This window comes from Aquarana catesbeiana, linkage group LG10 (assembly GCF_042186555.1).
Source record: "Aquarana catesbeiana isolate 2022-GZ linkage group LG10, ASM4218655v1, whole genome shotgun sequence".
NCBI lineage: Eukaryota > Metazoa > Chordata > Amphibia > Anura > Ranidae > Aquarana > Aquarana catesbeiana.
In genome coordinates, this window is record NC_133333.1 from 41758961 (window position 1) to 41776796 (window position 17836).

At 45.0% G+C, this 17836-nt stretch overlaps 1 protein-coding gene across 1 annotated transcript in view; it reads right to left on the reverse strand.

The window, feature by feature from the left end:
• Positions 1 to 226: 226 nt before the first annotated feature.
• Positions 227 to 17836, reverse strand: part of LOC141110626 (uncharacterized) — a 116285-nt gene continuing 98675 nt past the window's right edge. Inside the window, exons 4-5 of the mRNA XM_073602072.1 lie at positions 2871 to 3023; positions 227 to 435 (exon numbers count right to left, since the gene is read on the reverse strand). Coding sequence (XP_073458173.1) covers positions 242 to 435; positions 2871 to 3023 — 347 coding nt within the window. The 3' untranslated portion in view covers positions 227 to 241. The remainder of the gene's footprint in view (positions 436 to 2870; positions 3024 to 17836) is intronic.

The window sequence follows — 17836 nt, forward strand, 5'->3', positions numbered from 1 at the left end:
AATTAATTCTTCATGACACATCATTAAGGCAATGGCATTGTGCAGTGAATTGCATATACCAATTACTGTGTGTAATAATGACAAATGCAAATTGTCTTTGAAAAAACAAAGTAACACTGATGATGAGTTAAAGATTTTATTAACATGCATTTAGCACATCTACAGTTTGATACATCTCAATGCTGTTTTCAGTTGCCATTGTTTCTAAAGCAACCAATGCTTATGACGTTTTACACATGCATCAAAGTCCTAACATAAGATCAAGCTTGGCTTGCAGCTGCTTTGGTTTTTTTCTAGCAGGAACAACAGGTATTGCAGGGGTACACGTCATCTCTATTGCTTCTAATTGCTTTGCTCCGACTACAACTCCAAGCCCTATTTTACAACCACCTTCTGTAATGCAGGCTTGTATTGACATTGGTACTTCCTTACCATCTGCAAATCAAGATAAGATTTTATTTTTACCAAATACTTCTAAATAGGGTACAGTGAATAATGTTGCTAAACTTGATTTGCTCTGAACCTTGTCACCCTAAGACAGGTAATTTGTTACTTGAAGGATCCCCAGGTAAAAATAGGAGAAAACCGAAAAAGGAAAAATAATGCAACCACCACATCTAAGGATTGGTAAGCTGCAATATTTTTCATTTTTGTTTTAGGATTTGGTTGTTCCAAGCTGGAACTACATCAAGGTGGGCAGGGGCAGACCCTTAAATTATAGTAAGGAGATCTGACTGATGGACTCTTCATTGGGTGAAACAATATAGGGTGAATCAAACCACTAGAAATGATTGCTTTGGAGGGATTTGTACCTTTAAAACATGGGGAATTCCTTACATGATTGGACGGTTCAAGTGACTTGAGACAGAGGAGACAGGAGGGATCATTCCCTTTTCCTATCACATACACTATGTATAATTCTAAAATCCAGATAGGGATAAAAGAGGATGAAAAGGGAAGGCTCATTTGTTTGATAGCAAAAATGTGTTCTTGATTGCTTGATTTTTTTTAAAAATGTAGTTTCTATGTAAAATATTGTACATATGCAGTCTAAACTATATACAGGGTTCATTTAATATTTATTTCATTTAAGTAGGCAAAGGAACTCTGTGTTGCACTTTAAATTAAAGGGGATCTTTGGAGCCTTGTACCATTCTTATGGTCAATGAACCTTAAAGTGAATCAAAATGTATGGCAAGGAGTACATCGCTCCATATAAAGTATCTCACAAAAGTGAGTACACCCCTCACATTTTTGTAAATATTTTATTATATCTTTTCATGTGACAACACTGAAGAAATTACACTTTGCTACAATGTAAAGTAGTGAGCGTACAGCTTGTATAACAGTGTAAATTTTCTGTGCCCTCAAAATAACTCAACACGCCATTAATGTCTAAACCGCTGGCAACAAAAGTGAGTACACCCCTAAGTGAAAATGTCCAAATTGGGTCCAAAGTGTCAATATTTTGTGTGGCCACCATTATTTTCCAGCACTGCCTTAACCCTCTTGGGCCTGGAGTTCACCAGAGCTTCACAGGTTGCCAATGGAGTCCTCTTCCACTCCTCCATGACGACATCACGGAGCTGGTGGATGTTAGAGACCTTGCGCTCCTCCACCTTCCATTTAAGGATGCCCCACAGATGTTCAATAGGGTTCAGGTCTGGAGACATGCTTGGCCAGTCCATCACCTTTACCCTCAGCTTCTTTAGGAAGGCAGTGGTCGTCTTGGAGGTGTGTTTGGGGTCATTACCATGTTGGAATACTGCCCTGCGGCCCAGTCTCCGAAGGGAGGGGATCATGCTCGGCTTTAGTATGTCACAGTACATGTTGGCATTCATGATTCCCTCAATGAACTGAAGCTCCCCAGTGCTGGCAGCACTCATGCAGCCCCAGACCATGACATGCTTGACTGTAGGCAAGACACACTTGTCTTTGTACTCCTCACCTGGTTGCTGCCACACACGCTTGACACCATCTGAATCAAATACGTTTATCTTGGTCTCATCAGACAACAGGACATGGTTCCAGTAATCCATGTCCTTAGTCTACTTGTCTTCAGCACATTTTTTTTTGGGCTTTCTTGTGCATCATCTTTAGGAGAGGCTTCCTTCTGGGACAACAGCCATGCAGACCAATTTGATGCAGTGTGCGACATATGATCTGAGCACTCACAGGCTGACCCCCCCCCACCCCTTCAAACTCTGCAGCTTTGCTGGCAGCACTCATACTTCTATTTCCCAAAGACAACCTCTGGATATGATGCTGAGGATGTGCACTCAACTTCTTTGGTCAACCATGGCGAGGCCTGTTCTGAGTGGAACCTGTCCTGTTAAACCACTGTAATGTCTTGGCCACCATGCTGCAGCTCATTTTCAGGGTCTTGGCAATCTTCTTATAGCCTAGGCCATCTTTATGTAGAAAGAAAATTCTTTTTTTCAGATCCTCTGAGTTCTTTGCCATGAGGTGCCACGTTGAACTTCCAGTGACCAGTATGAGAGAGTGAGAGCAATGACACCAAATTTAACACACCTGCTCCCCATTCACACCTGGGACCTTGTAACACTAACGAGTCACATGACATCGAGGGGGAAACATGGCTACTTGGGCCCAATTTGGACATTTTCACTTGGTGTTCTCACTTTTGTTGGCAGCGGTTTAGACATTACTGGCTGTGTGTTGAGTTATTTTGAGGGGACAGCAAATTTACACTGTTATACAAGCTGTACACTCACTACTTTACATTGTAGCAAAGTGTAATTTCTTCAGTGTTATCACATGAAAAGATGTAATAAAATATTTACAAAAATGTTGTGCGATACTGTTTATGTGGTAATCACAATAGAATCATAATTGTGATAGATACATACCGGACAGCTGAACAAGTGACCTATACTTCAAACACTCAAGTTCGTTCCCACGGCACAACACCATTCCATTGCTTTTGCAGCCATCAGTAGATGTATTCACATAGCAGCTTGGACACATGAAGTTGTTTAGTGGCATTTTATCATGACATTGTTCTGGAAAATAAAAATAACTTAATGCATTTGCTATCTATCTATCTATCTATGTACATACCTGGGAAATTTCCAAGCGAATTTTGGGTGGAGGAAGTTGACCTGCACAGAGTTCCCACCTCAACCCGATAGAACACTTTTGGGATGAATTAAAGCGGAGATTGCGAGCCAGGCCTTCTCATCCACATCAGTGCCTGACCTCACAAATGTGCTTCTGGAAGAATGGTCAAACGTTTCCATAGACACACTCCTAAACCTTGTAGACAGCCATCCAAGAAGAGGTATAGCTGCAAAATGTGGGCCAACTCAATATTGAATTCTATAGACTAAGACTGGGATGCCATTAAAATTGATGTGCGTGTAAAGGCAGGTGTCCCAATACTTTTGGTAAAATAATGTGTGTGTGTGTGTGTGTGTGTGTGTGTGTGTGTGTGTGTGTGTGTGTGTGTGTGTGTGTGTATATATATATACATATATATTTATATATATATATACATATATATAATATTTCGTTAGCAGAACTTCTGAGACTGGCCCTGTGCTCACCTTTAACTGCTGTCACTTTCAAACACCGAAGCCAGTAGAAGAAGTTTTCTGCAATAATCTCTTCCTCTACCGGTTTCTGTGTTCACAAGTGACAGAGCAGCATCTTTTATGGTGGCTTACACAGAACCCTCTCTGCCCTGCACCAGTGGCTGCCCATCCATAGGGGCGCACGGGCGACACCCATTCCCTCCCCAGGCAGTCACAAAATAAGTAAATAAATAATATTTAAAAAAGGCCCTTTAAAAAAAAAATGTCCTTAAGTGCACTATGGGAAGTGCAACGTCTATGCAATCACGAGATTGCAGACAAGACGCTTCATTTGCAGGATTTTGACCTGCCTTGTGGCGCAATCCATTGCGCCAGAATACTTCCGCCCGTAGTATCACTATGGGTGCATTGCTCTTGTTTGGCACCACCCTAGGACATGGGCAGTGCTTTCCGAGTTATGATATCACTTCTGGTTTCCTTGGCCAGTGATAAACCGGAAGTAATGTCAGCAGCTCAGTGGAATGCGCGGCCCGAACTGAGCTTTTTATTCACAGCCCTCCCTCCTCTCTACACTGACATTTCCATCCCAGCCTGGAGCATGAGCAGCTATGGTTGGCAGGCTAGCCTTGCAGGATGTCCCTGAGTTGCTGGACATGAAGAAGGGTGACAGAGTGCTGGACAGTTCCGACTCAGGACTCCCCCAAAGTCCTTGTCGCAGCAACTGACTCAGCCCAGCAACAGCAGACAAGTCCTCTGATAGGGAGGTGTCCGGGCAGACAGTGCCTGTGGTGATTACAGTCCTGTCTATGTACTACAGGTTATTGGGCTGTCACATAAGAGCCTGTATAGATATAACCTCATGGACTCTAGGGGGCACAAGGTGTACAAGGGCACACTGTGTTCCAGTAATGTGATGTTCATTGATGATGTGACTATTGGTGATCAGTAATGAGATGATGATCAGTGATGCAATGTGATGATAATCAATGATGTGAACAGTGATGATCAGTATGCTGTGATTCTGGGCTGTATACTCTGCTGTGAGTCTGGGCTGTTTACTTTGCTATGAGTCTGGGCTGTTTACTCTGCTGTGAGTCTGTGCTGTTTACTCTGCTGTGAGTCTGGGCTTTTTACTTTGCTATGAGTCTGGGCTGTTTACTCTGCTGTGAGTCTGGCCTGTATACTCTGCTGTGATTCTGGGCTATATACTCTGCTGTGATTCTGGGCTGTATACTCTGCTGTGATTCTGGGCTGTATACTCTGCTGTGATTCTGGGGCTGTATACTCTGCTGTGAGTCTGGGCTGTATACTCTGACCTGTGATTCTGGGCCTGTATACTTTGTCATGTGATACTGAGCTGTATACTCCTGACACTATAGGTGGAAGCAAGTGGAATACAGGGGACGGAGTGGGTGGATGCTATAGGGGTGGGGCTTATAAGTGTGAGGGGTCAAAAAGGAGGGGCGAGTCTGGCGCCCCAACATCCTAAAACGTCACCAGCCGTCACTGCCCTGCACATCCATATAATATCAGAGGAGGAGGTGAGGGGATTTCCACTCCTTCTCTAGTTATAGCTGCTCTCCTGCAATAGACTCTTTCTCTGCCATTCTGTAGGAGGAGGAATTTTTGGGGTGGGGGATTAGCTCTGTCAGACGAAGGTCATTTGTGGTTGTACAGTTGTCTGTGTGTTACCTACTTTCTGTATGATGCACACCCTTGATAAGAATCTGGTATGTTTTTGGGGGTGTGGGCCCCACCTCATTTGGTAGCAGATGCAGTTTGCTTATCTACCGTTAGATGACTCTGTTGCAATTTTGATATGGTAAGGGAAAAGTTATAAGCAGTTGTTAGCTCCCTTTTAGAGAAATCCCTCCCTAGGGATGCCAAGATATAGACCTACACTGAGATGAGCTAAGGGGCCCTTTGCGGACTGAATTTCCAGGTGAGGTGGTATAGATCAGGGTTTTTCAACAAGGGTGCAGCGGACAGATCCCGATCTGTTTGCTACTCTGTGTTAACTCCCATGCAGTGCGACTCTGCAAGGAGAGAGGGAGCACAGCCAGCATGGCTCTCTCCTGCAACTATATGTACTATTGTCAGCAAAGCAGAAAGCTGTGCGTGTCGCCCACCTGCGTCCTACCAACCGATGACTCATCATCAGTAGGGAAGATGGCTAAAAGATGTGTACTTGTGCTCTGCACTGAAATAACTGCTAAAGAATGTTTAACCTTTCACATTGCATTCTGCTCTGAAGATTCTGATAGTATATCAAATGTGAAATGGCATGGGAAATAATGTGAAGATATGAAGGTGCAGTAAAGTGCTGAAAATGCATTCATGTGTGGACATTCCTTAATTAAGTGTTATGCCCCGTACACACGGTCGGACTTTGTTCGGACATTCCGACAACAAAATCCTAGGATTTTTTCCGACGGATGTTGGCTCAAACTTGTCTTGCATACACACGGTCACACAAAGTTGTCGGAAAATCCAATAGTTTTAAACGCGGTGACGTAAAACATGTACGTCGGGACTATAAACAGGGCAGTGGCCAATAGCTTTCATCTCTTTATTTATTCTGAGCATGCGTGGCACTTTGTCCGTCGGATTTGTCTACACACGATCGGAATTTCCGACAACGGATTTTGTTGTCGGAAAATTTTATCTCCTGCTCTCCAACTTTGTGTGTCGGAAAATCCGATGGAAAATGTCCGATGGAGCCCACACACGGTCGGAATTTCCGACAACATGCTCCGATCGGACATTTTCCATCGGAAAATCCGACCGTGTGTACGGGGCATTAGTCATAGGGCTAGGAATTTGTGTGTGGGCCTCTAGCCAGGAGACATATGGTGGATACAAAACAGTTGAATGAGTGTTCTAATCAAAAGTAGAAGAGGAGTGGGACTGGTACAACTTGGTGCCAACATCTGACCATACTATCAGAATCTTTAGTGTAGAATGCCATATGAAAGGTTAAACATTCTTTAACAGTTATTTAAGTGCAGAGCACAATTATACATCTTTTAGCCATCTTCCTTCTTGCCTCTTGTCATGCTTATGCAATAGAGCTTGTCGATCAGCATACCTGTCTCCATGTGTTCATCTCTAGAGACCAGCTGACCCTCACCTGACTGCTTTTGTAACCTCTCCTCTAAGCATGGCCCCACCCCAGGCCCTATCAGGGAACCCTATATTAACCTGTGCACTGCAAGCCAGCAGTGCTGATCAACCATTGTGTCTTAGCCTCTGTGTGTACTTGCTGTGTTTCCTACATCTGATTCCTGTTACCGACTTTGGCCTGTTCTTAACTATTCCTGTCTACTCGTGACCCTGACCTTTGGCATGTTCCCGACCATCCCTGTTTGCCTGTGACCCTGAACCTTGGCGTGTACTCTGTTGTCCTTGTCTGCTTGTGGCCCCGACCTTGGCTTGTCCCTTACTTTCCTTGTTGTTCCAGCCTGCAGCCTCCTTCCTCTTCTCCTGTAGTCTACCGTGAGCGTGAGCTGTGAGACCCTGGGGGCCGCGACCTGGAGCCAGACTGCAGCGCAGTCCATCCTTACCATTAAAGGCTCTGGTGAACACCTGCTGGCTCTTAGACTCCGCGCCCTGGGGAATCTATGCTCTAGCTCCCAGTGGGATCTGTGTCAGTGATCTAGTAGACCTGCTTCCTGGACCTCCCAGGGTTCAGTCCGCAGCAGTCAGCCGTAGGGTCCACTACCTTGCGGTGCACTCCTGATCCCAATGGTGTGCATCAGTCACCCAGCCTCTAGGTGACCTGACAGTTTGCTGAACCTATCACGTCAGTCGCAGCCACACATTCATTACAACTGCCAGCTCCGGCCCGTTTCTCTGGGGACTCCAAGGCTTGCAGGGGGTTCCTTAGCCAGTGCACGATTCATTTTGAACTTCAGCCCCCAAACTTCCTGTCCGATCGGGCGAAAGTAGCCTATATTATATCCCTTCTGTCCGGCGAGGCGCTAGCTTGGGCTGCCCCTCTGTGGGAACTGAATGATCCAGTCGTTTCTACCCTGTCTGATTTCTTGAAACGTTTTTGGAATATCTTCGAGGAAACGGGTCGTGTCTCCTCAGCGGCTAGCGCTCTTTTACGTCTCTGTCAAGAGTCCGCTTCTGTGGGACAGTATGCTCTTCAGTTCCGTATCCTCACAGCTGAATTGAGCTGGAATAAAGAGGCCCTAGTTGCTACCTTTTTACATGGCCTCTCTGATAGAGTGAAGGATGAATTAGCAGGAAGATCCCTTCCTGCTGATCTGGACGGTGTCATCACCTTGTGTAACAAGATCGATATTCGCTTTCAGGAGAGGGCCCTGGAAAAAAAGACCCCACCACTCCCCGTTCCTTAGGCAGCTTGAGCTCCCAGTCCCTTCTCTTCGATCCGAGGAGCACCCCCTGCCTGCTGAGGAACCTATGCAGCTGGGCTGGACCAAGTTGTCTCCTGAAGAACGCACTAGGCGCAGAACTCTGGGCCTGTGCCTCTACTGTGGGGCCAAAGGTCATTTTCATGACACTGGTTCTCTTCGTCCGGAAAAACGATCGGGGCTAATACATCTGGAAGGTGGAGTATTAGACCCTGAAGTATCACCTTCACCTTCTCGTCTTCTTCTTTCTGTGTTCCTTCATGTCGGCGCTTCCTCTCGTTCGGTCTCGGCACATCTGGATTCCGGAGCCGCTGGCAATTTCATGGACTGGGGAACTGCGTCTTCCATGAGACTTACCCTTTTGCCCCTTACAACGCCATTGGTGGTCTTGGCGATTGATGGCACTGTTCTCCCAGGGGGTCCTATCCGCTTCCAGACCCTCCCTGTTAAGATGTCGATAGGGACACTCCACCAGGAGTGGATATCCTTCCTTGTCTTACCTAAAGACTCCTCTCCTATCATATTAGGTCTTCCTTGGTTACGGCTCCATTCTCCACATGTTGACTGGACTGCTGGACAGATCTTGACTTGGGGTTCCTCCTGTTCCTCCTCCTGCCTACTCAAGGTTACCCCAAAAGAGAATCCTCCTGTTGCCACCATCCCAGTATCTTCTGCTCTTCCTGCTGCGTATAGCGATTTCTGGAATGTCTCCTGCAATAGTCGGGCTGAGGCACTCTCTGGGTCGTGTGGCACTCTGGATGAGGAGCCTACCTGTGAACCTGAGCCGATCAGTCACTCCAGTTTGCATGGCCATTTCCCTTTGCCTGTCCCTGGACCCCCTTGGACACACACCCAGGCTGACTCGTCCACCAGTTCCACAGTCGCTATGCCCTGCGATGCAATTCTGGTGGTCGCTGCACCTAGCAATGCTGTTCAGTCAGACTCTGCACCAGTCCAGCCTATGCCCAGTGAGCTTCCTGCTTCTTGTTCAGGACCTTCTGTAACCTGGCCTCACCCTACTGCTACTACGTCCGTTCAAACCTGTTTAAGAGGCTCAATCCATCCTTTGGATAGACTGCCCCATTCGGCCAGGTGGGGTTTTCAATCTTTTGTTCAGGGCTCTCTGCATTCTGTTTGTGTTCCGGCTATCCAGCTTAACTCTTGTGACATGTCCCCTTTTAACCAACCTGACCTCAGGGATCCAATGACCTCTACCCAGTCTGATGGTCCTGTGTTGGATGTCCGGCACATCTTTAAGGGTCTGGGGGACCCTGCTCAGACTTCTGATGGTCTTCTCGTGCCCTTACCCATTTCTAAAAAGCCTTTAGTCCTCAATAAGTCCTTTCGTCCTCTCCTTACTTCGGTTCCGGCCTCTGAGGATAATCGAAAGTACAAGGTATGTCAAGTTTTGGATTCCCGGCTCCGTAAAGGCATTTTTCAGTACCTTGTACATTGGAAAGGGTTTGGTCCTGAGGAGAGGTCTTGGATCACTGCATCTGAGGTCTTTGCTCCTCATCTATTGAGGAGGTTCCATCTGGAGTTTCCCTTTAAGCCTGGGCACAGGCGGGGGAGGGGGAGGTCTTAAGAGGGGGGGTACTGTCATGGTTATGCAATAGAGCTTGTCGATCTGCATACCTGTCTCCATATGTTCATCTCTAGAGACCAGCTGACCCTCACCTTACTGCTTTTGTAACCTCTCCTCTAAGCATGGCCCCACCTCAGGCCCTATCAGGGAACCCTATATTAACCTGTGCACTGCAAGCCAGCAGTGCTGATCAACCATTGTGTGTTAGCCTCTGTGTATACTTGCTGTGTTTCCTACATCTGATTCCTGTTACCGGCTTTGGCCTGTTCTTAACTATTCCTGTCTACTCGTGACCCTGACCTTTGGCGTGTTCCCGACCATCCCTGTTTGCCTGTGACCCTGAACCTTGGCTTGAACTCTGTTGTCCTTGTCTGCTTGTGGCCCCGACCTTGGCTTGTCCCCTACTTTCCTTGTTGTTCCAGCCTGCAGCCTCCTTCCGCTTCTCCTGTAGTCTACGTGAGCGTGAGCTGTGAGACCCTGGGGGCCGCAACCTGGAGCCAGACTGCAGCGCAGTCCATCCTTTCCATTAAAGGCTCTGGTGAACACCTGCTGGCTCTTAGACTCCGCGCCCTGGGGAATCTATGCTCTAGCTCCCAGTGGGATCTGTGTCAGTGATCCAGTAGACCTGCTTCCTGGACCTCCCAGGGTTCAGTCCGCAGCAGTCAGCAGTAGGGTCCAATACCTTGCGGTGCACTCCTATCCCAACGGTGTGCATCTGTCACCCAGCCTCTAGGTGACCTGACACCTCTCCTCCTTGGCAGCACCAATGTAACTTTTTGCCAGCAGAAAATTCTCCCTGATGACATCCATTCTCAAGCTTCCACCGTTACTCTTAACTCCTACACATTATTTATAAAACAAAGGAAGCTTGCAGGGAAGCTTGAAATAACGACATTGTAAAGGCTTTTTTTCTTTTCCTTTGTAAAAATATCAGTTTTGCTATATTACTTTGTTCACAAATGCATCACTTGCCTGTCGGGTTTAGGGGCATTTTTAATGTTGCACTCTCAGCAATATTAAAGTCACTGCTCTGCAAAATTGTATTTGCAATGGTGAAAGTCCCCTCGGGCAGTGCCCCATGCACTTCTTTTGCCAATCCACTGGCTATTAGTCTTAAATTGGAGAAAATTGATTTACAGATTCAGCTCTTATTGACTTCAATGTGTTTTAGGCTCGGCATCAGAACTTTTAATATGTTTGGCCACACCTCTGCAAACTGAGGATGCAGATGAAACAAGGAAGAAGAGGTGGGTCTGGTGGCCCACCTTTATGCTGCAATTCAGGGAAGGCCATAGCAGAGCTTTCAGTGCTCCATGGAGAGTGTAGTAGAGGGAATTAATGCTGCAGAGTGGAGCCAGTCTCATCTGGTTGGTTTTGAGCTGGTGCAACACGTAGAAGTGGGTTTAGGCTTCGGATTGCCACCTTTACTTCAAGCCAAACCCAAACACTTTAGCCTGGGACACACTGCTGCTCCTAAATTCAAATATAGGAGCTTTTGCCTTTTTTTTTATGACAGCGTGTCCATGCACACATAGGCTTTTGCCAGAGTTTAGAAGCAGCAGAATTTAGAGGTAGTGAAATTCTCCTCTCCCAAATGCAATTCTTGTGCTGATTCTTCAACCTTTTGGGCATAAAAAAACTCCAAACACTGCTAGGGACTTATTAATTTCAATGGCCAGAATAAATTACAATTCTGGCCAATGAAATAAATAAACACCCAAACACCAAATGCTGCTAAACCCACCTAAACTGGTTGAAAAAAATGCAGCTTAGGTGAGTTTTTAACTTTTTAAAAGCAGTGTGCATTAAGCCTTATTCTGGCGCAGCAGTATGGGGAGTTCAACTTCCAGGCAGACCTTGTGTGACCGCCTGCACCTTGCCACCTCTTGGAGTTTGGCATCTGTGCGTCCAAGCAACCACTACCTACAATGTTTACAGTCAATGGATGCTGAGCATTACAGAGAGCTGGAGAACTGAGCCCAGCCAGTAATGAGCTGGCAAGAAAAGCCAACATTGCTGGCCTGACTATGACAAGTTCCCAGGTATGTCTTTCTGCCTATTGGTATTTCTTCACCTAGTTGTCCTCAGCTTATAACCTCCAGTGGTAGATGTTGATGGAATAGGGTACTGTATAGGAAAACAGTTTGGCGCACCTTTTGAACTTCAGTTTTAGATGCAACCTTGTTTTAGGTCAGGCTACCTGGCTAATGCTAATACTCTTGCTTGCTAGTGATTTATTCAACTGAAGAAGCTCTATCTAGGTTCACCTAGCTTCAAACTGAAAATCCTTTGCATGCACTTATCTGTATAAACTGCTCAGCATAGTAGTTCATGGGTAACAATTCATCATCTACGAGCACTTTCCCTGTAGTGATGTAGACTTCGTCCTTGAAGATGATGAATATTTTAGTTTTACATAAAGCGATGAAAGGTCCAGATTGTGGAGATGTGCATTCTTTTTTTTTTTTTATCTTAGTGACTGTTGTTGCTGGAAAGTGGAGGAAATCCAATACGTTGTCACCAGAACGGGAAAGAATGTGAAATCATCCAATAAAGGTGCCTGTTTTGGTGACAACTGTTTAAGAAGAGATTTTCCTTTTTGTGTCTTCTGGACAGGAAGTGAAGGGAAATCCTAATGGCACACAGATGGTAAATAAAATTGCCTACTCTATCCAAAATGACAAAAATAGGCTTTAAATACTTTCAAACTTACAGTTGCTTGCTGAATTACTGCACTTCTTTTTTGCTTCAAAAAATAGGAGGAAGACAATGAAACTATAATTATTTTCACAGACAAGGATAAATAAACTCACCCTTATACCCAGTTTGGCGTTACTGTTCTCTCCTTCCCTACATTCACCACTGACTCGGAGGCTGAAGCCATGGTTTGTTGATATGGAGAAGCAATTATCACACATTATATCCGTTGCACACGTTTTTTTCACACTATTATAAATCACATTGCCTGAAAAAAATATCACAAAGCATGAAAGTGAACATTTGTCTTACAAGAAATGACGGGTGGACAAAAACTGGCATTGGATAAGGTAAGTATGCAAGTGTTAAATCTGATTTTGGGATATAGTTATGGGTTAGGTCAATCTAAAGTTGGCTATACACTGTTAGTATTTTAGCCTGAACAAAGGATGGGATTCCCTTGAAGGAATGCCCCCCTGTCGGGACATTGTGCTATTACCAAAATACACTGATCAGCGGCTGTAGCCACTGATTGAGAAACATTTTCCAGCTTAGTGGTTAGAGTGAAGGTCAAGATTAGGGTTTATGGGGCTAACTGTTAGGTTACATATTAGTGGTTGGTTAAATTGTAACAGTTGAGTGTTAGGGTTAGGTTTAGTAACACAATGGGATTGATTTATGAAAACTGGAGAATGTACAATCCAGTGCAGCTGTACATGTAGCCAATTAACTTCTAACATCAGCTTGTTCAATTAAGCTTTGACAAAAAAAAAGAAGAGATGCTGCCTTCTTTATAACAGCAATTCTCCCACCCAGTGGCAGCTTGTGCGCAATTTTTTTGGGAGGCGCGGCAAACAAACCCCCCACCAGGTCTGCACTCACCCAATATACAGTCATGGCTTCCCTGGCTTCTCCTTCCAGCTAATCTGGTCTTAAGATCCGCCTCCTGTTCTGATTGGCCGGGAGGATAAGCCGGAAGACCATAGCGCATATTGGGTGAGTTCGACCTTTTTGAAGCCAATCAGAGCCTCAGGCTCTAATCATGTGCTTCCAAAAAAAAAATGATGAGTCTGGTGCCCCACATGGAATTAGGGGAGCTACGCCCCTTATGGACCGGCCGCCGCTGTTCCCAACCCTACACTCTGCTGTTCATTCACAGAAGGCTTTTTTATTTTGTGAATAAGCTAAAATAATACAATGTTCTCTGTGACTGGGCAAGAGGAGGGGAAGCCACAGTGGATGCAGGTGACTATGCAGTTGTAGAGCTGGGACCAGAAGGTCCAGTGATGGAGAAAATATAGCAAAAGCTATGCTCTTGGCACTGAGTAAAAATGTAATTGTAAGTCAAAGAGATAAGTCCATGAGGTGGCATACACCTTGTTGGACTTAATCGAGATCGAGAAATGTTTTCCAGCTTAGTGGTTAGGGTGAAGGTCAAGGTTAGTGTTTATGGGGCTAAATGGTAGGTTACACATTAGTGGGCTGGTTAAATGGTAACGTTTGAGTGTAAGGGTTAGCTTTAGTAACACAATTGGATTGATTTACGAAATCTGGAGAGTGCAAAATCTGGTAGAGTTGTGCATGGTAGCCTATTAACTTCTAACATTAGTTTGTTCAATTAAGCTTTGACAAAAAAAAAAACAAAAAAACTGGAAGCTGATTAATTTCTATGCAGAACTTCACCAGATTTTGCACTCTCCAGTTTTAGTAAATCAACCCCAACAGGTTTGAGGTAAGAGCTAAGCAGGGTCAGGTTCATTGATAAGTGTTAAGTTTAAGGGCTAAGTGTAGTTAAGTTTGTGTGGGTAAGGGAGCTTAGTTAAGTGTTAAGGAATCCTTCCAAATGTTTAAGTCCAAAAACCTTCCTTTATCTTCCCTCAGTGATCTGAATCTTTCTACATTTTGTGTATCACATGCCCCCCATACCCAGATACCGCACTATGCTCACGATGGGAGGGTTTCAACAACACAGGCAGTGCTGTCAATATAAAAAGCAATGGACAGGACAAGGTGTGGCCAGGTTAAGATTGACAAGCTACAGGCTTGTGACTCATCAGGGGCAATGGTGTTAGCCACACCCAGGGCTGCTGTGAGAAACCACAGGGCCCCATACAGCCAATCTGTCAGTCCCCCTCATCCAAAATAAAGACAGTTTACTATCAGTTATGAATGAACACAGTGAGTGATCGCTACTGATCACTCATTGTGTTCATTAAGGAAAGGAAGGGGCTGGTAAATGTGACATATTTACCGGACCCTCCATCCTGAAGGATCCTATGGTGTCCCTGCATCTGCCGGTTGGAAGGAGGAGAGGGAGGGAGATGGCACGGTGGTGGTGGCAGGGGTACACATGGGGGCCTGGGCAGCAGGGGGAAATGTTTGGTGTCCAAGGAGAGTGCTTGGTGCGGCAGGGGGGCGATTACTGGAACCCATCCCTTGCAAGGCTCACACTGCAGCAGCCAAAAGCTGGTGGGAGGGAGAGGAGAAGAAGTCAGCTTTCAGCTGCTGCAGAGAGAGCCATACAGGGGATCAGTTCTAGTAATTGACAGTAGTAACAAAAATTAGCTTACAAAAGTAAACAAGCTGCAGCTGTATGAAAACAAGAACTGATATAATAGCAGAGTATAGGCCTTTTTAACCTCCCTGACGGTAATCCCGAGTGTGGCTCGGGGTTGAATTTCAGTCCCATTAGCGGTAAACCTGAGCCACACTCGGGATTACGTTGCAGGATCCTGGTGCGGCGTTACTTACCTTGTCCCCAGGATCCTGCGATGTCCCCTGCAATGTCCGTGGGCTCTGTCTCCTCCGAAGCCTCTCCTTGCCAGGCTTCATTCCCTGCGAGAGGCGCGACGCATGGGGGCGGAGCCTGGCGGCAAATTAAAAAAATGTAAAAATCATAACACATACAGTACTGTAATCTTACAGATTACAGTACTGTATGAAATTATTTCACATCCCTTTTGTCCCCAGTGCTTTGGCCCATGCCCTGCATGCAGTTTTATATTATATATACTGTTCTTTCTGCCTGGAAACTGGAGATTGTCCATAGCAACCAAAAAGTGTCCCTTTATGTCAAAAGTGGCTTTAGATCAGCTAGAAAACAGCGATAGTAAATTAGAACACTTGCAGACTTAAGCGATAGTGAATCGTGGGGAAATTTATTTTATTATTATTATATATATTTTTTATTCAATTATTTATATTTATTTATTATATTATAATTTATGTTTTTGTGTTTCAAACTTCATCATACCCGGGATATCTACTAGGCTCTGGTTTGGACAGATTTAAGTGTGTTATTGTTAAGAATTACAGGCCTACAATATAAAACGCCAAATTTCCATGCAAAATAATTGTACCGCTTTCAGCACCTAAAATCCAAAATAATCATACCGCCAGGGAGGTTAAAGCCCTGGGGGCCAAGTGGTCCTGGGAAGGTTCCCGCAAGAGCGGGGTATCCTCTAAGCCCACCAATATCCATACAATAGTACAATTTGTAGCCTATACAAATCTAGGAAGAGGAGATGGATCAGAAACTAGGAAGAAGATAGGCAGAAAAGTGGTGTTAGGGAAGGAAGAATGCGCTCCTGAGGAGTAGAGAGCCAGGGAGGGGATGAGGAAAGCTAGAGAGGAAGGGAGGCCAGGGTTAGAGGCCTAGAGAGGTTAGAGGCCTGACCTCACAAATGCACTTCTGGAAGAATGGTCAAATATTCCCATAGACACACTCCTAAACCTTGTGGACATCCTTCCCAAAAGAGTTGAAGCTGTTATAAAGAGTGGGCAAACTCAATATTGAACCCTATGAGCTAAGATGCTTTGCAGCATTCAGTTGAGTCAAGACTCCAACACCTTTTGCACATGGTTTTGAGATGCCCTAAAATACAAAAAGACAACATGATGGAATTAAAGTGAAAAATCTGTGATTTTTCCCATTCAGGGAAAAGTTATCAGTTCAGCTAACTGTTGCTTCTCCTCATCTAACTATTACCTCCCTCCTTTTGTCCCTCTGGCTGCTTTGGAGGATGACAGCTGGCGGTGTCCACGGCACTGCATGGACCTGGTATAGCACAGAGTCTCAGGAAAGGGCAGGTGGCAACATGTTTCAGGAGCACAGCCCTCTTTGCCAAACCTGCCCAAAGGAGAATATGCCAGCTTATAAGCACAGCTTCAGCGAAAGGAGCAGAGCGGGGAGAGCACTGCAAGTGGGACCTAAAGTGTCACTAAACCCACATCATAAAAAACTATCAATGTATCAGTGTATTACATGCTGTTCATAGTCACTCAGTCACTATGAGATTCACTTTCTGTATTCTGCAAAAAAAACCAACTGATTGATCCTGCTGCTCTCTATCTCCCCCTTCTGCTCAAGTCCCCAATTCTGCTAGGGATTTTGCAGAGCATGGTTGGCAACTCTGCACATGCTCATTTTTCAGTGAGTTTCTACGCTGATCATTTCCTCCCTATCACATCTGAGCAGCCCATGTGACTATAGAGTCACACGTGGGCATATACACAGTGGTATATGACAGCCCACTCCCTCTCTCCTCCTCCATGCCCACTAACCAGCTAAACACAATAGGGGTTGGGATATCACATGTAGATTGATGGAGGCTTCACCTCCCTCTTATTCTAAGACACAAGCTAGAAAGGCGTGATGCAGCCTATGACTGGCAGAAATCCACCTACACCAATTGCCAAAAAATAATGAAGATTTGATTTCAAATATTATATTTGTATGACAATTTATAACAGTTTTATTGATATTAATTATTTATTTTTACTCTGTATTCCAAATGCTGTTTTTTTTATTTTGAACATGTGACCAGCAGCGGAGGACTAGAAGCTCCTCCTGCTTATGTTTCCTTGCAGGCAGGCTGGGAAATATCTGGGGCATGTGATAGCTGTACATTGATTAGGAAAAAGGTACTTAGATTTTTTTTATTAAAATAATTACAGTGCCATCATCCATATACAGGAATAGAAGGGATAATATCAATTAAACTGGGTGTGTTTAGTATCACTTTAATGATATTTACAAAGCAGACTACAAGCACCAGCATAGCATCAAACTTAATAAAAAGAGAAGATTGTGAATAAAGGAATATAACACAATGGTATACAATACTAACTGAACTACACAGAACCAAATATAATATAAAGTAATGTCTAAAAATTCACATAAAATATATATCCTAGAAATCATTAAATGTCTAAGTGAAGGCTTTAAAATATACCTAAATTGGTTCTAACAGTTGAAGGTTTTTTATCTTCTATGAGTGAAGGTAAAAAACCTCTGCGTGCAGTGCCCCCCCAAATCCACTGAGCCCCCTCCAATCCGGCGATGGTCACGATAGCCTTGGCTGCCCCGGGACTCTCCCTCCTCATTGGGTGAGACAGCAGCGTGAGCCAATGGGGAGAGAGCAGGGGGGAGCCACGGCTCTAAGTGTCTTATGGACGCATAGAACAGCGGCTCAGGAGATGCCCCCAGGGCAAGCAGCTTTTTCTGGGGGCACTGCCCTAATAGGAGGAGCCAGGAGCACCTATGGGGGACACGAAAAAAGAGAATCAGAGCTGCTCTGTGCAAAACCACTGCACAGAGCAGGTAAATATAATATGTTTGT